Source organism: Cherax quadricarinatus, chromosome 1, assembly GCF_038502225.1.
Source record: "Cherax quadricarinatus isolate ZL_2023a chromosome 1, ASM3850222v1, whole genome shotgun sequence".
Lineage (NCBI taxonomy): Eukaryota > Metazoa > Arthropoda > Malacostraca > Decapoda > Parastacidae > Cherax > Cherax quadricarinatus.
The window spans coordinates 45,485,772-45,507,198 of record NC_091292.1 but is presented as its reverse complement, the minus strand read 5'-3'; the positions used below and the strand labels follow the sequence as shown (position 1 = coordinate 45,507,198).

Sequence of the window (21,427 nt, the reverse complement as noted above, 5' to 3'; positions counted from 1 at the left end):
TTTTCTAAGACTGTGGTCTGGGAGGTATATTGGGGTTGGGGAAGTGGGAGACCTGATAAGGAACTATGGGTGGTTGCTGTGGGGGTGGAGTTTATAATGAAGTGGGTGGGGGCATTGGATGTGGGATGGGTGTTTTGGTTTAGAGTGTTTGGTTGCACTGGGGTTGACCTGGTTGGGAGGCTTCTATAGGAAGTTGTGAGGGAGGCTGTATTTGATCTTCTTCCTGGGTCTGGGATCTCCTGTCTGTCTTCTCCATCCCCTCTCTTTCCTCCTTTCGCCTTTGTACCATCTCTCTCAGTTTCTGCCTTTCTTCTTGTGTTCTGTTGCGGTCGAGATACACCTTCCTGTATGCCGGCATGTCCCTTAATCATGCTTTCTCCTGCAGGATCCTGTCCCGAGTCGATTCTGCCTTGAAGGTCACTTTCACTGGCCGGGTTCTTTTTTTTACAAACCCACCTATTCTCCGAAAATTTTCTAGCTGGGCCATGTCGTCTTCTTCTATTGCTTTTATGATGCTTTCAATTGCTTTTTTTCCCCTTGTTTTCTTGCTTCATATGTTTCCCCTTTAACTTCCTGGAGCCCATACACAAAGACTGACCTCACCCTTTCATTCTCCCACTGCATATCCTTGTGCATCCACTCATTCAATTTGATTTTCTCCATTGCAGCTTTCCTTTCTTCAGTTTCACTAGCTAATGTACTTGGGCTCAATGGCCTGTCATTTTCCCTTCTCGGCTTTCCCTGGGCTCTGCTGTGGTCTGTTAGGGCCTCCACATATAGCTTAGCTCTTTCATTTACTACAGTCTCCTCTGACAGAGCTTCTACATGCAGTTTTGCTCCTTCTTTCCCTACAGTCCCCTTATTTGTGGCTGAGGTAGCAGTCTCTGATGTCAATCCCAAAATGTTCTTTAGTTCTTTAGGCTGTTTCAGATTTTTCAGTTCCTCTTCTAAACTCTGTATCCTAGCCTCTGCTGCTTTGACTTGCACCTCCCACTTCCTGCTTTCCATATCTATCCTCTCTTCCATTCTCATGCTAAGTTCTTCTAGTTTCTTTTCCCATTCATGTTAACTTTTTATGAGCTCTGCTGTCCAATCTTCCTTTGCAGCTTCCTCCTCCTGTCCCTTGGTTTTTCTTCCTGCTCTCTGGCAACCCATTTTTGTTTTATTCTGGTTGCCTCAGAGTAGGAAACCTATCTAATTCTGTGTGTTAGGTTAGTAGTGTGTATGTCAGAGTGTGGGGGGGGGAGGTAGAGGGGGAACTGTGACTATGTGGGAGAGGAGTGGGGAGGAGGATTTAGAGGAGAATATGGGGAGTGGGAAGGAGGGAGCAGCAAGTGGGTGAGTGGGAGAGGGAGACAGGGAAGGAGGGAGAGGTGGGAAAGGGGAGGGTGAAAGAGGGAGGGGTGGGATCAGGGTAAGGAGTGAGATGTCGGCGGGGAGGGGGGGGAGTGTATGTGTGAGTTGGGATATATGTGTGTGTGTGTGTGTGTGTGTGTGTGTGTGTGTGTGTGTGTGTGTGTGTGTGTGTGTGTGTGTGTGTGTGTGTGTGTGTGTGTGTGTGTGTACTCACCTAGTTGTACTCACCTAGTTGATGTTGCAGGGGTCGAGTCCGAGCTCCTGGCCCCGCCTCTTCACTGATCGCTACTAGGTCACTCTCCCTGAGCCATGAGCTTTATCATACCTCTGCTTAAATCTATGTATGGATCCTGCCTCCACTACATCGCTTCCCAAACTATTCCACTTACTGACTACTCTGTGGCTGAAGAAATACTTCCTAACATCCCTGTGATTCATCTGTGTCTTCAGCTTCCAACTGTGTCCCCTTGTTACTGTGTCCAATCTCTGGAACATCCTGTCTTTGTCCACCTTGTCAATTCCTCTCAGTATTTTGTATGTCGTTATCATGTCCCCCCTATCTCTCCTGTCCTCCAGTGTCGTCAGGTTGATTTCCCTTAACCTCTCCTCGTAGGACCTACCTCTTAGCTCTGGGACTAGTCTTGTTGCAAACCTTTGCACTTTCTCTAGTTTCTTCATGTGCTTGGCTAGGTGTGGGTTCCAAACTGGTGCCGCATACTCCAATATGGGCCTAACGTACACGGTGTGTGTGTGTGTGTGTGTGTGTGTGTGTGTGTGTATGGAATTATGTGTGGAATTATGTGTGGGTTTATTATGTGTTTGAAAAGTAGGTGACTTGTGCGTTGGAGTGTAATGTGGATTCTCAGTGGTCACTTGTGACCACAACCTCTTGTGACCTGACCCCCACCCTCCTGGGACTTGACCCGCACCTACTTACAATGTTGCCTATGCTTCTCCTGCCACCTAGCTTATAGTAAGTTACTCGCCATGTTCAATGGATACCAGTTGCTATTTCTTATTGAATATTTGAGTGCCTATTCTTTATCGTGCTATGAGAGACCATTCACAATCAGCTTGGCAGTTAATTGGAATCTGGAACCCCACACCCAAACAACCACTCACAGGTGAAATGCAGTACTTGCAATGCAGCTGTAGCAGCCTGTAGATTGTCCAGCTCAATGTGACGTCCTGACGTAGATCCACCTCAATTTTTTCTCGATAATAATGTACCCTATTCACTGTATTTCTCTCACTGGTCACACGATTGTTTCACTTTGTTATCTTGGGTGACACGTGACAACATCGCCTTACCACCTACACTAGTTGCCCACTCTGACTACGCCACCACGTTTTACTTTCCAGATCACTTACAAAATTGTGGCTCTCCCCACACTTATGTGGCTCAGGCAGATTAAAAATAGCTTCTAGGATTGTTCACTACCCTGACACACTTTGCAACCCTTGCAGAACGCTTGGGTAGCCCTCAAAAACACTGATATTCGCGGAGCACGGAAGGTGTATATCGCGCACTGGGTGTCCCTACTGTGTGTGTGTGTGTGTGTGTGTACTCACCTATTTGTACTCACCTATTTGTGGTTGCAGGGGTCGAGTCCTAGCTCCTGGCCCCGCCTCTTCACCGGTTGCTACTAGGCCCTCTCTCTCCCCGCTCCATGAGCTTTATCAAACCTCGTCTTAAAACTGTGTATGGTTCCTGCCTCCACTACGTCATTTTCTAGGCTATTCCACTGCCTTACAACTCTATGACTGAAGAAATACTTCCTACTATCTCTCTGACTCATTTGTGTCTTCAACTTCCAATTGTGGCCTCTTGTTTCTGTGTCCCCTCCCTGGAACATCCTGTCTTTGTCCACCTTGTCTATTCCATGCAGTATTTTATATGTCGTTATCATGTCTCCCCTGACCCTCCTGTCCTCGAGTGTGGTCAGGCCGATTTCCCTTAATCTTTCTTCATAGGACATTCCCCTTAGCTCTGGAACTAACCTTGTCGCAAACCTTTGTACTTTCTCTAGTTTCTTGACGTGCTTTATCAAGTGCGGGTTCCAAACAGGTGCTGCATACTCCAGTATGGGCCTGACATACACGGTGTACAGTGTCTTGAATGATTCCTTACTAAGGTATCGGAATGCTGTTCTCAGGTTTGCCAGGCGCCCATATGCTGCAGCAGTTATCTGATTGATGTGTGCTTCCGGAGACATGCTCGGTGTTATACTCACCCCAAGATCTTTCTCCTTGAGTGAGGTTTGCAGTCTTTGGCCACCTAGCCTATACTCTGTCTGTGGTCTTCTGTGCCCTTCCCCTATCTTCATGACTTTGCATTTGGCAGGATTAAATTCGAGAAGCCATTTGCTGGACCAGGTGTCCAGTCTGTCCAGGTCTCTTTGAAGTCCTGCCTGGTCCTCATCAGATTTAATTCTCCTCATTAACTTCACATCATCTGCAAACAGGGACACTTCTGAGTCTAACCCTTCCGTCATGTCGTTCACATATACCAAAAATAGCACTGGTCCTAGGACCGACCCCTGTGGGACCCCGCTCGTCACAGGTGCCCACTGTGATACATCATTACGTACCATGACTCGTTGTTGCCTCCCTGTCAGGTATTCTCTGATCCATTGCAGTGCCCTTCCTGTTATATGCGCCTGATGCTCTAGCTTCTGCACTAATCTCTTGTGAGGAACTGTGTCAAAGGCCTTCTTGCAGTCCAAGAAGATGCAATCAACCCACCCCTCTCTCTCTTGTCTTACTTCTGTTATTTTATCATAAAACTCCAGAAGGTTTGTGACACAGGATTTGCCTTCCGTGAATCCGTGCTGGTTGGCATTTATACTTCTGTTCCGTTCCAGGTGATCCACCACTCTCCTCCTGATAATCTTCTCCATAATTTTGCATACTATACACATCAATGACACAGGTCTATAGTTTAGTGCCTCTTTTCTGTCTCCTTTTTTAAAAATGGGAACTACATTTGCCGTCTTCCATACCTCAGGTAGTTGCCCAGTTTCCAGGGATGTGTTGAAGATTGTGGTAAGTGGCACGCACAACATATCTGCTCCCTCTCTAAGGACCCACGGGGAGATGTTGTCTGGTCCCATTGCCTTTGAGGTATCGATGTCCCTTAGCAGTTTCTTCACCTCCTCCTCATCTGTATGTATGTCGTCCAACACTTGTTGGTGTATTCCTTGCTGGTGTCCCCATCTGGTCTGTCTCCCCAGAGTCCTTCCTGTCTCTACTGTAAATACTTCCTTAAATCTCGTGTTGAGCTCCTCACATACCTCTTGATCGTTTCTTGTGAGTTCTCCACCTTCTTTCCTCAGCCTTATCACCTGGTCCTTGACTGTTGTCTTCCTCCTAATGTGGCTATACAGTAGTTTCGGGTCAGATCTAACTTTCGATGCTATGTCGTTTTCATACTGTCGCTGGGCCTCCCTCCTTATCTGTGCATACTCGTTTCTGGCTCTTCTACTAATCTCCTTGTTTTCCTGGGTCCTATGCCTCCTGTACCTTCTCCATTCTCTGTTGCACTTAGTTTTTGCCTCCCTACACCTTCGGGTAAACCAAGGACTCGTTTTGGTCTTCCTACTATTTCCGTTTCCCTTGGGAACAAAACTTTCCTCTGCCTCCTTGCACTTTGTTGCCACATATTCCATCATCTCGTTTACTGATTTTCCTACCATTTCTCTGTCCCACTGAACCTCCTGCAGGAAGTTTCTCATACCTGTGTAGTCCCCCCTTTTATAGTTTGGCCTGTCCCCTTCAGTTCCTGTTACCTTCTCTACTTGTAACTCTATTATATAGTCAAAACTCAGAACCACATGATCGCTAGCTCCAAGGGGCCTCTCATAAGTGATGTCCTCAATGTCTGAACTGCTCGGGGTGAACACAAGATCCAGTCTTGCTGGCTCATCCTCCCCTCTCTCTCTGGTTGTGTCCCTGACATGTTGATGCATGAGGTTTTCAAGTACCACATCCATCATCTTGGCTCTCCATGTTCCGGGACCCCCATGTGGCTCCAGGTTTTCCCAGTCGATCTCCCTGTGGTTGAAATCGCCCATTACCAGTAACTTTGCTCTGCTCGAGTGAGCTCTTCTTGCCACCTCAGCCAGTGTGTCCACCATCACCCTGTTGTTTTCTTCGTACTCCTCTCTTGGCCTCCTGCAGTTCTGTGGTGGGTTATACATCACTCCAATGACTACTTTATGTTCTCCGGACTGAATTGTACCTACAATGTAGTCTCTTTCTCCAATCATGTCCATGCCTTCCATTTCCTCAAATCCCCATTGGTGTTTTACGAGCAGTGCAACCCCTCCTGCCCCTCTACTCCTTCTATCTTTCCTCAGGATCTGATATCCTGTTGGGAAGATTGTGTCTGTTATTGTCTCAGCGAGTTTTGTTTCTGTGACTGCTATGATGTCTGGGGATTTTTCACTGATTCTTTCATTCCACTCCTCATGTTTATTCATTATTCCATCCGCGTTTGTGTACCAAACCTTTAGTTTCTTTTCTATCATTGTGGTCATGCAAGAATATTGGGGTTGGGGGAGCGAGAGCCTTGGTGGGAGCCTATATGGGGCTGTGGTGTAGGTGGGGTTTGTGTTGATGGGGGTGGGGTCAGAATGCCCATAAGGGACAGCTGTTGGGGTGAGGTTTGTGATATGGGGATTGGTGGCAGAGGGAACAGTGAGTGGGTTGTAGTATAGGTTGCTCAGTTGCGTTGGGAATGTCGCGGGTGGAGTCTTTTGGTGGGAGATTCTGTGGGGTGTGTTTGCCCTTCCTCCTGTGTCTGGGTCCTGCTCATTTTCATTGCTTCTCGTTCCTCCTTGCATCTCTGTACCCTCTCTTTCAGTGTAGTCCTTTCTTCTTGTGTTCTGTCGCGGTCGAGGTATACTCTCTGGTACCCCTCTTTGTCCCTCAGTCTTGCTTTCTCTTGCAGAATCCTGGTTCGAACTGATTCTTCCTTGAAAGTTACTCTGACAGGCCGTATCCTTCCACTCGCAAACCACCCAATTCTCTGAAAATTTGTCACCTGGGTCATATTGCCCTCCCCTATTGTTTTCATGATGCCTTCAATCATTTTTTTCTTCTCCTGTTTTATTTCTTCAAAGTTGGCCCCCTTGGCTTCTTGGAGCCCGTACACAAAAACTGACCTCGCCCTTTCCTCCTCCCACTGAGTCTCCATCTGCGTCCTCTGAGGCATTTTATTTCCTTCCATTGACATGTTCTTGCCTTCAGTCCCTGTCATATCTGAAACTTCTATTCTCAGTGGACTGTCTTTCCTGTCCAGCTGTCCCTTGCTACTGCAGTTGGCTGTTAGAATTTCTGCATATAGCATACCTTCATTGTCTTCGGACCTGTCGTTTGATCTTAGTGTGCTCGTCGTCTTTTCCCTGGCCCCACGTGGGTCTGATAGGGCCTTCATGTACGGCATGTCTCCGTTGTTGCTTACCATCCCCTTGTCTGCGCCTGACTTTGAATTTCCTGAATTGTCATTTGTCTGAATTGTCATTTGTCTCTCTAATCTGTTTCAGGCTTTGCAGTTTCTCTTCTAAGCACTGTATCCTAGCTTCTGCTGCTAAGACCTGTACTTCCCACTTTTTGCACTCTTCAGCTATCCGCTCCTCCATTTTCTTACCAAGCTCTACCATCTTCCTTCCCCACTCTTCCTCCCTTTTTTGGAGCTCTAGCTCCCAGTCTTTCCTCCCTGGTTCGTCCACCAGATCTCTGGGTTTCCGTCCTTTAAGGCCACCCATTTTTTTTTTTACTTTTTATTACCACAGACAGAAGGCTAGAGGAGGGAGAGGGTGTGGGGGAGAGAGAGAGAGGGTAGAAAGAGGGAGAGAGAGGAGAGAGAAAGGGTAGAAAGAGGGAGAGAGAGGAGAGAGTATGGGGGTGAGGGATAAGACCAAGGGGGAGGGAGAGAAATGTGAGGGGGGAGAGAAAGGGTAGAGAGAGGGAGAAAGAGAGGGAGAGGGAGAGGGAGAGAAAGAGAGAGAGAGGGAGAAAGGAGGGAAGAAGGCTATGAGAGAGAGAAACGCGAGGGAGGGAAAAGGCAAGAGGTCTGTGGGGGAGGCGGTCAAATTCCAAGGATCAGCTGTGTGTACTCACCTAGTTGTGGTTTCAGGGGTCGAGACCCAGCTCCTGGCCCCGAGTGTGTATGTGTGTGCGTGCGTGTGTGTGTGTGTGAGCACGTCAGTTGTTTATATGTCCCAGAAATACAATTCACTTCTGTGTATCCGTAATACTAATGAGATACCATTAACACTGAGAGTAGTTCTAATAATTATAATACTAGCGTGTGTTAACAAGTCATTCTTTCACCCAGTTATGTACTACCTTTTACTACATGTGTAGAGGAGGGAGAGGGTGTGGGGGAGAGAGAGAAAGGGTAGAAAGAGGGAGAGAGAGGAGAGAGAAAGGGTAGAAAGAGGGAGAGAGAGGAGAGAGTGTGGGCGTGAGGGATAAGACCAAGGGGGAGAGAGAGAAATGTGAGGGGGAGAGAAAGGGTAGAGAGAGGGAGAAAGAGAGGGAGAGGGAGAGAAAGAGAGAGAGAGGGAGAAAGGAGGGAAAGAGGCTATGAGAGAAAGAAACGCGAGGGAGGGGAAAGGTAAGAGGTCTGTGGGGGAGGCGGTCAAATTCCAAGGATCAGCTGTGTGTACTCACCTAGTTGTGGTTTCAGGGGTCGAGACCCAGCTCCTGGCCCCGAGTGTGTATGTGTGTGCACGCGCGTGTGTGTGTGTGAGCACGTCAGTTGTTTATATGTCCCAGAAATACAATTCACTTCTGTGTATCCGTAATACTAATGAGGTACCATTAACACTGAGAGTAGTTCTAATAATTATAATACTAGCGTGTGTTAACAAGTCATTCTTTCACCTAGTTATGTACTACCTTTTACTACATGTGTACCCAATACTTGTTTCTCAGATTGTACTGTCTTTGTGTCCTAGAACATTATCTCTCGAAACTGTTGTCAGGGCTGTAGTCCCATTAGCCACGACTTAATCCTCCTGCTTAATCCTTACTCCTACAAAGTTTATCTTCCTACTACTGCTAGGTGTTGTGTGTATGATAATCGCTCTGGAGCAGGGTTTAGATAGCGAGTTACCAGTGACCGCAGGGCCGGCTCTATCACTCAGACTTCCCGCCAACCACAAAACAGTTGATTTGTACTTTACTGGTCAGAGGGGACGTCCATCCAGATGCCTGATGTACGATGCTTGCTGTACGATGACTCGTGCACCTCGCCCTTCCGCCGCTGGCTTCTTCTCTAATCTTATCTCGTTGCCCTTTTGAGTCCTCATTTACCACACTTATCACTTGTATACTGCTACTTTTATAATTTACACTTCACTTTGGGTAAGTACACTACTTATTTGTGATGACACCCAACCTGTTATGGCGGCGCTACTCCCTCAGGCCTACTGCTGCCACCACCTCTGCTTATATATATTTATGTATATGTATGTATATATATATATATATATCCCCTTTCTGGCTAGCTTGTTCACGCTGTGTGCTACATCACATTTTGTCATTACCACCCTCTCTTAATTCTATTTGGTCTTTTCTCTTTAGTCACTCGCTTTTACTTTGTATATATGTAACAATGTGGCAACAGGTGCCAACTAGGCCTCAACGAACTGGCACTTTGAAATTTTGTTGTATAATTTCAGGCTTTCTCTCGCCTTCACTTTATTTATTTTTGCTAATACATTGGTTATCACTTGTAGGGTTGTTCACTGACGTTGTCACTAACACTGGTTGCTTCTAGCTGCTAAAACACGCCCTAAAAGCACTAAGATTCTCGGAGCCTGGCGCTTGTGACCCACTACACTGTCCCCACTCTGTGTGTTTGTGTGTGTGTGTGTGTGTGTGTGTGTGTGTGTGTGTGTGTGTGTGTGTGTGTGTGTGTGTGTTTGTGTGTGTGTGTGTGTGTGTTTGTGTGTGTGTGTGTGTGTGTGTATGTGTGTGTGTGTGTGTGTGTGTGTGTGTGTGTGTGTGTGTGTGTGTGTGTGTGTGTGTGTGTGTATGTATGTATGTATGTATGTATGTATGTATGTGTGTGTGTGTGTGTGTGTGTGTGCTCTATATATGACATTCAGCTCTCCGGAGCAGGGTTTATGACCCCCAGCTGTCAGTGATGCAGGACCAGATCCAAGTCCCTCATGCAACCACAAAAAGGCATTTGTACATTACGTCCGGCAGAGCTGTCATCTAGATTCCACTCAGTTGCAGCTGCACGATGCTTCTTGATGTGGCGGCACTCCTGTCTCCTTGTTTCCCGTTCCGCTTCTTTTTAACTGTATTCACTGTATGTGTGTGTGTGTGTATGTGAATAAATATGGGGTGGACGAGTGGGTCAAACCACAGTCCGTTAATGACAGTCCATCCATCTAGACTTACCCAGGCCTCTAATATGAAGTAATCGGAACAAGTATTTACTGTTTTTTATTAAGTCAGAGGCACCAACTGTAACCCAACTGAGCTCCTTCCCTCGGAAGGAATCCTGGACTCGTCTAGACACTAGATGCTTGAACATCAGATTGTCAATTTGCCGAACCCGGTAGCAGCACCTCTTCCGCTCTTCTGTTTATTCATTGACAGAGGGTTAAGAACAGATCTACAGTTAAAGTTCCTGGGCTGAGAGAAGGAATTCAGTTGAGTTACAGTTAGTACCTCTTAAGGAATGTAATAAAATCATAGTTCTGATTCCTCTCTATTAGAGGCTCGGGTTAGTCTAGATAGTAGAGCATCGAACTGTCAGTATATGGACCGCAGTTCGACCCTCTCTTTTACCCTTCTCTTTATCCACTTACGGTTGTTTATTACATTTCAATTTGAGTTCGTAGATCATATATATACTTGCAAAAAAATCGCTAACAAGCAATGGAAGATGCAAAAGAACCACGGGGGGGGGGGGAGCTGAAAGAGCTCTAGGCCTTTTGTGTTGCAATCAACACATCATGAGGAGCTTGCAATGTTGCAGGAAAAAATATAAAATCCAAGTAAATACGTTCAGAGTGAGCGTTTTTGCAAAAACGCTCGATCTTAATGTGTTTGCTCGGTTTTTATCCTTTTTCCTGCAACATTTTAATCTCCTGATGTGCTGATTGCAACATGCAAGGCCTAGAGCTATCTTTCAACTCCCCCCCCGTGGTTGTTTTGCATATTAAAAACATATATACATACATATACACCAATATGTTCTAAATTAAAAACAAATATAGAAGTAAAAAAAGATAAAATATACAAAAATATTAAACAGATTCAATGAGCACTTAGTTCTCTATGAGGAATGGTGGACTGTCTTTCTTCCTCATGAACTTGTAATATGAAGTTCCAGTTTTTGAACATTTTCCTGTTTATTTCCTCGGTGTGGCTTTCCAAGCAATGAGACGAGTGTCTGGGAAATTATTTAAAGTAAAGTAGATTAGGTGCATAATCAGTGAGGTAACCTTAAAGACATAATAAACCATAGCTTAACAAAACAACTTGACTACCTGAAATGCAAGCATCGAGATATTGTGCCTCCATAATTGCCTGGTAGGTTAGCGAGCCATGTTCCTTGACAATGTTCTGTACTTCCTCACGAAGACGTTGTTGAATGTGCGGGTGTTTGGCCAGATGGAAGGCGGTGAATGCCAGAGTGTTGGCAGTGGTGTCGAAACCAGCCACCAGGAATAACATGGACTGAGCAATGATGGTGTCATCTTTCAGAGCTAAAAATAAATCAACAAAACTTATTAGTACGGCAAGTATGGAATGTGGCACTTACGAGTATATCTACATAATATGCAGAAGTTCATATTCTAAATTATACTGGACTCAAATAAACAGAATAATTACTATGAACACTGTTAAACATCACAGTGATGTTACGATTTTTACTGCATAATTTAAATGAAATCCTGGCTCCTAGTGGTAAACAATCTTCCTAATGTAAGGGCATTTAAATTACTCCACATAAACCAACCTAGGGCCAGCTTGTACCTTCACATAAAGTGTTAATTAAATGGTCAATATTAAATTTATTATAAGGAATGACACAAAAACCCACCTATACAAAAATATATATATATTAATAGTAAATTAACATGTACAGCATACAACCTACTCTCTACATACCAAAATCACCACACACCAGTCCACCTTCACCAAATACACATTAACTCACTAGCACATTGCTGCTAGTGAGTAAATTATATAAACAGGGAGGCTTTATAACCCCACCCCCTTTCCTGCCGGCTACTTAACCTGCAGTCACAACGTTATATGTACTCTCCAAAACACAGGCCAAAGGCCTAGACTTGCCCATAAATATCACCTACATACCTACACCAAACCATGACAACTTGTTCCAGCCGCCGCTGTTGCTGTTCTCGTACTGACTCAAAAACGCCTCACCTGCTCCTGTCCTGTCAGGACTAATAGGAGTCCATTTTCTGAACAAATCCCGGAAACTGAGATTATACATGGATCGTTTTTTATACACATTTTATAATAGACTGCGTAATAGTGATAAATATTCACAGTGAAACGTCCTTAATCCTTAAACTGTCCAAACGTAGATCTACGTTCACTCACGCAGGGCTCCGAATATTTTGAAAAATGAAAAAATAGTTTTTTTTTTTAAATGAAGAGCGCATTTTTAGAAATGTTATAGGACAAAAAAAAATTGGGGGTCAGTACTAACCGAGATATAAGCCCAAAAAGTTCTTGCTAGATGCTGAGGAGTCGGCAACATGGAACACTGCCACTTGCAGAAACAATAAACATTTATCATTTTTTTTTTCATTTATTTTCTATTTTTTGTTGTTTTCATGTTATGATAATGTTTTATTGCAGATCTTTTGATTTCATACCCAATTCTTGTTGAGACACAAATATTTGGTACTGAATTAGTAATCACACTGTCACAAATACACAGATTCACACTGATAGATGAATTTGTACTCCTGGTTAAATCACATACTATTGTTTACATATATATACAAGGTATTTACAGGTCCCATTTATGTTTCTAGAAGTCCACCACTGTATGATACTCCAAGAAGCATGGATTCATAGAGTGCCACCCCACATTACTGACACATGTATTGTGTGTCTTTTCGCACTTGGGGTCGGTGTGTAGTGTAAGCACACACAACACACTTTTTCTTTGGAGTAGATGGTAATGGTATCAGGCAGTGACAGTTAGGGATTATTCGATCATGCACTTCCCCTCTCTTCTTGTGGAGTGACAGGTCGCTGTTGTGGGGAGACAGGTCGCTATCCAGTGACAGGTATAGGTATGGTACCATACTTGTTCGCTCTCTGCTTGATAACATTGAGGGTGAATTCCGCATATCGTTGTTGCTTCCCTGTCTTTATTTCATACAAGTTGAAGGCATTGAGCACTGCAATGTCTACAAGGTGGAAAAACACTTTTATATACCATTTGCGACTCCTATGTACACAGTCAACAAAGCCTATCATCATGTCACACTTGTCGACTAGTCGCATATTGTTCGTATAGTCGATGACAGCAGCTGGCTTAACAATAGGTTCACTGTTGTACTTGCTCAATCTGTCTGTACCATATCGTTTCTGTGGATGGTTGACAGCAATGTCACTCCTGTTTGTCATGCCACGTCAGTGCCATGATGTCATTGGCATGAAATGCTTGCATTACACTTCCTCCAGTGAACCTTGGCCTCGCCCAGGCAGGTCATAGCAGCTCTCCTTACTTACTCTGTCTCCCTACGATCCCCGTTGGGGAGGGGAACCTTTACCAGCGTTGTCATCGCCTTGACTTACACGATGAGCTACGCAAATCGTGTAAAGATTAAACCAAGAAATGGTACCGTTGATGATTCAACGAAGATTGCTCTTGCAACTGTTGTTCAGGGAGCACTGGAAGTAAAATTCAACACCATATTGTCACTGAAAGAAGCATTCATTGTTGTGTGTCACGATGATGCTGAAGCAGAGAAGCTACTCACTACAGAAGCCATCACTACTCTTACTACTCAAGGGTTTACTGTTACGTCATCTCCTGCCCTCAGGGCAAGGAAATCAGTATTCCTAAAAAAACTGGACAAGATTCTGACGTCTCAAACACCTGCTGAGCTCAAGTCATCCATCGAGACGCAAAATACTTGGGCTACTGTTGACAGCATTACAAAAATCCCAAATGCAACGTCCATGATCAAGGTCACCTTCACCGACGTGAACATGGCTGCCACTGCACTGAACGAAGGTGTTGCTGTCTACTACTACTACATCAGCCCTACCTACATTGAAGCAGAGAGATATCACTACATCCAACATTGCTGGAACTGTTATTCATACCATCACACCACCAAAGCATGTCCAGTAAAAGACAAGAAGTTCTGCACTACATGTGGTAGTGAGGGACACGCCTTCAGTTCCTGCACCGCTGCTGCTCCAACACAACCAGCGTGCTTAAACTGCAAGAGTAATGATCACCATACACTGGCAGCAAAATGTCCTACAAGAAAGGATATTATGAAGAAAACACAAGATACAGCAAAGAAAAAACCTACTAGCAACACTCCAACGTATGCAGCAATTGCAAAAATACAAGCAGACACTACAAAATTACTTCAAGCATCTACTCAGCCCGCCTCCACCACCACCACTACCATCACTCCTCCAACATGTGACGTAACGAAGATTCACTACTGTCTACTATACGCTCATATGCAAAACATGGCTGTACCTGGATCATTTAACTCTACCATCAACGAGTTATTTGCATTAAATAACATGCCTTCATTTACATTTCCAGCATCTCCACCTTCTGAAGAAATTCTCAAATTCACCAAAAACTTAATCGCCAACTCTTCTGCAGAAGTTCCATCAACACCACCAACTAGTGACGTCAATCCAACAACGACCAATGAGAAGCCTCCACCGCCACCACCTCTCACTGAATCCAACCAATCAGAAGCCTTACCACCAGAAACATCTTCTAATTCGTCTACTGAAGTTGAAAACGAAGCAACACCACCTTCCTCTACTCCACCACCGCCTTCTCTACTTAGCTCACGTCGATTAACTGGAACACCATGGGTTAAACACAAAGGACTCATATTCTACACCACGAGGTTGTACCCTGCAAGCATGACTCGCCTAGAACTCATCCAACATCTCCAAGACAACACTGTATCGTACCAAAGCGAAGAAAGACCATTCCCTACCTACAACCAGATACTCCACCAACTCCAAACCAACGAATACTACTACAGCTCTCCCATAAGTGTGATACAACTCTCTCGAAAACAATTTACCGCACTGATAAACGGTTTAAGACCATAACCAACTCATCCTGCTTGCTGCCTTCTGACACTCCCAGCTCCTACCACTGCCTTCGCCATCCTCTCCTAGTGAGCCAAGCAATGACATCAGTCAAGCCTCTCTATCTACGTCTCCAGTACTTTCGTACCACATGTCCCAAAGTGGTTGGGCCACTTGCCTTGATTCCTCCTCTTCCCCTCCTCCCCATCCTTTTCCAGTTATTTCCATCCTTCCTTATCCTTCTCCCTTCCCATCTTACGACAGCTCTCGTCGTCCTCGATTCGATTCGATTGAACCTTGGCATGTGTTTTCTATTTTTCTCACTGTTCCACATATATCAATATTGTTCACACTTAAGAAATCAGCAAGCATAGGGCTTGTATACCAGTTGTCTGTAAACAATGTATGACCCTTGCCAAGGTATGGCTGCATCATCTTGCGAACAACAACTCCAGAAATGCCTGGTATCGTCGAGTGTGTTTTTACCTCAATAGATAATGACATCCAACACAAGACCAGTCTCACAGTCACACATTACAAAGAGTTTTATACCAAAGCGATTACGTTTGCTTGGTATATATGGTTTGAATGACAGTCGTCCCTTGAACAGAATCAAGGACTCGTCAACAACAATAAACAATTCCCTGATTTTGTATAGGAGGTAATTTCAGTTAGGATCAATGCTGTCTGAGAAGTGCAACATTCGTAGCAACAGAGTGAATCTGTTGCAGAGAAGGAGGTCACGGAAGACTTGAGTACTGATGAAGTGGTCTGTGGACCAGTGGTGTGCTATATTGTTCTTATACGTGTGTGGCATAAGCATGATTCTGCCAAGGAATAAATACATTTCAGGCACAGTTGTATCTTTCCACCTGCGCAGACGTGACGATTCAGAAACATCTATGTGGTCCATTGTATACTGGTAGTACATGTTGGTCTGGGTAACAATCAAGATCATTATCGGTTCATCAAAGTATAGTGGAAGATAGTCTAACTCTGTAGACTCATTTGTGAAGGGACAGTGTGGCATGATACCACTTCCACTGGCATCAAAATTGAAAGGATGTGGCATGAATGGTGTACTTTCTGTCCATTTCCATTTGCGATCAGCTGTTGCAGGGTGGACCTGTGGCATGGGGCATGGGCGAGCAGGAGGACTGGAGTGGAGACAGCACATGGTTGAGAGGGTGCCGGGCAGTCCTTTGTCTGCCCACCCACCGCGCCACGAGGTACAGGCACCATGCCACCAACCTGCTCTTCCTCCATCCAAGCATATTCACTTACATGATCACTATCACTAGCTGGGGTTTTGGATAGTGATCTGCCACGACACTTGCCACCGACTACTTATGGCACACTGCCTGAACGTAGGTTAGGACGCCTAAAAGTACGTTTCACTGGGAAATAATGATAATCACTGTCACTTGACGAATCCTCTATGCCATAGAGGATTCGTCAAGTGACGAATTTGATGCCCATAGAGTCTATGGGCATAAAATCGATTTCATCATCGTCACTTATATCACTTTCACTATCGTCGTCACCATAACGATTGGAAAATGATAATTTCTTCTTGCGGAGTTGCCTTTGGGTAGTAACACTAGCAACCCAAGAGGTACTTGGCTGAGGGTCTGGTATGGCCACACTGGCCACCCCAGAAGTGATGGGCTGAGGGGCACCTGGGTTATTATAAACAATTTCACTAATTCCTCGAACATTAGTGGCTATATCGGTGTCAAATTCACTAACCTCGTGTTCTGTTACACTTTCCGAGAATAGTAGAGTGTTAATACGCCGAGGCGTGAGTGAATCACGAGGGACTGCCATGATGTTAACCCAAGATGGAGCTGAAACTAACTGATGCTACCACGCGGTACCCCAGAGTCAGTGAATTTTTTCACTCTGCGCGCACTTAGGGCGCAGACCCATTCTCACATAACTAGAAGACTCAGGCCTATCGCACCAAATTTGAAGGAATGAAAAATAAAACGTTGATCAACGTTTGGAGCACTACGTGTGCAAATGTAGATCTACGTTTGGACAGTTTAAGGGTTAAGCAAAACATGTATATTTAAAAATCATATTTCCAATCATTTATTTGTCAGTCTTATTATTAGGAGAAAAGCTGACTAAACACAATATTCTAATACACAAGACATAGGAGGCCGGAAAATAAAATAAAATTGTCGACAACTGCTTTATTCCGAAAAGTGTACCCTTGCCAAAAAGGTTAAACTGGACGATTTGACTTATCAGGCATGAAATATATATATATATATATATATATATATATATATATATATATATATATATATATATATATATATATATATATATATATATATATATATATATATATATATATATATATATATATATATGTCGTACCGAATAGGCAGAACTTGCCATCTTGGCTTAAATAGCAACGCTCATCTTGCCATATAGGACAAGTGAAAATTTGTGTATGCAATAATTTCGCCAAAATCATTCTGAACCTAACGAAAAAAATATGTTTCACTGTGTTTGTTTAGTATTAAATTACTGTAAACAAATCTAAAATATATTTAGTTGGGTTAGTCTAAAATAAATTGTTCTTGTTATAATAAGGTTAGGTAAGTTTTCTAAGTTCCTTTGGGTGCAAAATTATAAATTTTTACATCAACAGTCCTTGTGGCTTAGCGCTTCTTTTTGATTATAATAATAATACAGATTCCTCCAGTAGACCAGCTCCTCCCAAAGAACCCAAAGAACACAAACAGTCCCACTGGGACAAACCGATCATGGAAAAAATCGCCAACACAATGCTCTCCAACGCCTCAGAAAAGGACAAAGCTCGTCTCCTGGCAGTGAAGGTACAACACTCAGGAGATTTCCTGTTAGCTGTTCCCAATTCCTCCTTGGGCATTCGACTAGACCACAGGCCATTCGGACTGGTGTTGCTCTTCGCCTAGCCGCCCCCATCCCCACCGAACATAGGTGTATTTGCGGCAGGGCGACAGCTGATCAATTCTGACTTCATGGTCTCGTGCGTCACACAGCAGAAGGAAAGTATGCCAGACATGAGAAGGTCAATGACATCATAAAGAGAAGCCTCGCCACACCCCGTTGCCCAGCTCAATGGAAGGAGGGAAAGCAGATTGCCTGGGACTACACCTGTGCCGCCACATTGGCAGACATCTACTTGTTATAGTCCATAGTGGAAGGAGGTGGAGCTGCCAGCCACAGGGAGACCCAGAAGATCCGCAAATATGAAGACCTTCCCCCTCGCTATAACTTCATCTCAATAGTGTCGGAGACTCTTGGAGCATGGGACAAGTGCGCTCTAAAGTTCCTCAAAGAGCTGGGTGAAAAGCTCATCATAGAAACCAAGGGCCACAGGGCGACCAGCTTCCTCTTTCAGAGACTCAGTGTTGCGATCCAGAGAGGAAATGCCTGCAGCATTCCGGGCACGCGGCCCACCGCCGGGGAGCTGGACGAAGTATTCGAGATGTAGCTCTGAGTTACCTATGTTGTTTTACTTTCTATTGTATCTTTGTGAATGTTTAGCCAATATATTCTGTCTTTAAATATATATATATATATATATATATATATATATATATATATATATATATATATATATATATATATATATATATATATATATATATATATATATATATATATATATATGTCGTGCCGAATAGGCAGAACTTGCGATCTTGGCTTAAATAGCAACGCTCATCTTGCCATATAAGACAAGCGAAAATTTGTGTATGCAATAATTTCGCCAAAATCATTCTGAATCTAACGAAAAAAATATATTTCACTGTGTTTGTTTAGTATTAAATTATTGTAAACAAACCTAAAATATATTTAGTTGGGTTAGGCTAAAATAAATTGTTCTTGTTATAATAAGGTTAGGTAAGTTTTCTAAGATTCTTTTGGTGCAAAATTAAAAAAAATTACACTAACATTAATGAAAAAAATATATCTTTAAACGTATAAGAGAAAATTTTAGAAAGAACTTAATTTTAAATGAGTTCTTGCTAATTGACCAGTTTTACATATTCGGCACGACATATATATATATATCCCACGTCATAGCGAGCAAAAATTCACTGGACCATCCAATCCCACAAAGATGACGCACCAGTAATAATAACGTCAAAATAAGGAATACTGTGGTCAACGACGAGACTGATGACAAAGCAATTCCTATCTTTCCCTCTCCTCTTGACTTCTCTTACTATGTTATAGCTCCTCCCACACTGCAATGATGAGTAGTAGTGAATTTAGGGTATTAGAAAGAAAAATAGACAAAAAAATAAAAAAACTTCTGAAAACTCACCTCGGTTCATGCATATATTTAAGCGGCTCATCACAAGACATGTTCAAATAGCCATAATTTGCTTTAGAAACATCGTGTTACAATGGAATTTTCACCAAAATGTTGCCAGATACCTAAACAATTTTTTCTGTAAACATCTTTCCTGCTCTTGGATAAAAAATATTTTTCCTCTATGTAATATTGATGACAAGTGAACCACACCAAGCCAGTCCCAACCTAAATAATTTGGTTCGAGGTATTTGCTGAGAACAGTATTCCATAAGCCAATTTAGAATTTACAGTGATATGATATATAATCATGTCTTTATTCTCGTGTCACTGTCACACACTTCACTGTCTAAGCCCCAGTGAAATATTGACTTTCATCAACATCTGCTTGGCTAGTCGCATTGTAAAAAAATAGGGTCGTTTTTACTGGACTGAGGATCGAGCTTCCACTTCTCTATGCAATGAATGACATAGACGGTTTAATACTGTACAAAGTTTTCTGTTAAAAATATTTTGTGATAATGTTGGGAGAATTAACTATAATGTATTAAGTAAAAGGACACAAGTGCATCTAATGTGACATTTTATTGTGACAACTTTTCGCTCTCCAGGAGCTTTGTCAAGCTGTTACAAACAATACATGGACACAGAGGGTATATATAGGCTTATATATATACCTCACTCTAATCCTATATATACCCTCTGTGTCCATGTATTGTTTATAACAGCTTGACAAAGCTCCTGGAGAGCGAAACGTTTCCACAATAAAATGTCACATTAGTTGTACATGTGTCCTGTTGCCTTAAAATATTTAAATCTTCGAAATATCTTACCGAACTAAATTATAATAATTTTGTTAATTTAATCAATAATAAGCCGATGTAGCACCCCGATACTAACTCTGAATAATTCAAAGGGGTTTACGGCTTCACTTGAATAATAAGCATTACAGTTTACTTACGGTATTTTGGTGTTTTATCATCTTGGTGGAGTTGCTCCTGACGCTGCTCCAGCATCAGGTCCAGGAAGTCTCCACGCTTTATGCCTGACTCCTGCCTCAACTTCATCGTCTGTATGACCACGTCACGAAAGAAGAGGCCGGCAGGAGTAGTCAGATTTATGTCGAGGACTTTGCGCACAAATTTAGGCAGGAAAAATACGGCCATTCCCCTTATCACTGACCGGGCGTTGATTTTATTTATTTCTGCTGCCATTTTTGAGAATTCTTCTTCCTCATTTTCAATAGAGTTACATTCAATCCCGAAGGCGCAGGCAGCAATGACATCCATGACATAGCGAGAGAATGAAAACTTCATTTTTACAGAGACGTTCTTCTGGTGATGAATGTTCCTGAAATGTTGCATCATGGCATCTGCTTTCTCTAAAACGAGGGGAAACATCTTGCGCATCTTCCCAGATGTAAATGTTGGCGTCACGACCGACCTGACACCCTTCCAGTGGTTGCCACTCACCATTGTCAACATCTCTTTGAAGTATATATCCTTATCAGTGAGATCGATGATCCTACGATCGTGGAAATAGTCGAAATCCTGTACCATGACTCGCTTCACCAACTCTGGGTTCCTTACCATCAATGATGGCTTAAAATCTAGTCCGTATAACCCATAATACCCTTTGTCTTTGTACGTCTGGTAACTCTGTGGGAGTTAATGAGAAGAATTTCTGCATCAGTATCAAAAATATATTTTCTCTGAAATACAAAAAAAAAAAAAAAAAAAAAAAAATATATATTCAGTAATACCTTATACAGTACGGGTTTTGATATAATACCGTTAATAAAGTTAATAATATAAATTTTATTTAACTACATTACACACCGATATTGGATTGCTGCTGAGTACCGGACTAACATGATGTCAACATTAGTATCGCAGCAGACTCGGAGCAGTGAAGCTGCGTAGTCTTACACAGTACATACGTATACACTATTTTTTTCTGTTATTAAAAAGTACTTTTATACACAAATATGACTGGAAAGAAGAAATACAATGACACTGAGTTTTCTTGTAAAGGTAAATGCTTAACATTAGATAAAAAAAACTAGAAATGATAAAACTACATAGTAAAATAGCCATTATAAACCACATGCTAAGATGAAGACAGCATCGGTACGTGCGTATATAGGGAATACAGATAAAATTAAAGGCATGCAATAGCTACAGTATCTTATATGTCAAATTGATTGTTAAAAGTCATGGTGCTGACATGGATAACATTTAATGTTACGCAGTTGACGATTCAAGCTAAATTAACAAGTCTGTGTTCAATGTTAAAAAAGAAAATGACGATGAAGCAGAAAGATTTTTGGCAGTCATGGCTGGTTTTGTAACTTTAAGAGCGTATGAGACTGCATAATGTTTGAATTACTGGTCAGATCTCCAGTGCAGACAATGTGGCAGCTGCAAGATTTCCTTT

At 43.0% G+C, this 21,427-nt stretch overlaps 1 protein-coding gene across 4 annotated transcripts in view; it reads right to left on the bottom strand.

Moving 5' to 3' along the window:
- The window catches only part of LOC128687792 (cytochrome P450 9e2), a 100,773-nt gene that overhangs the window by 42,338 nt on the left and 37,008 nt on the right, over positions 1 to 21,427 (bottom strand). For all 4 annotated transcript variants that reach the window (XM_070082082.1, XM_070082090.1, XM_070082094.1 and 1 more), the window contains exons 3-4: positions 19,953 to 20,649; positions 10,875 to 11,093 (exon numbers count right to left, since the gene is read on the bottom strand). In XM_070082082.1, the coding sequence (XP_069938183.1) occupies positions 10,875 to 11,093; positions 19,953 to 20,649 (916 nt within the window). The remainder of the gene's footprint in view (positions 1 to 10,874; positions 11,094 to 19,952; positions 20,650 to 21,427) is intronic.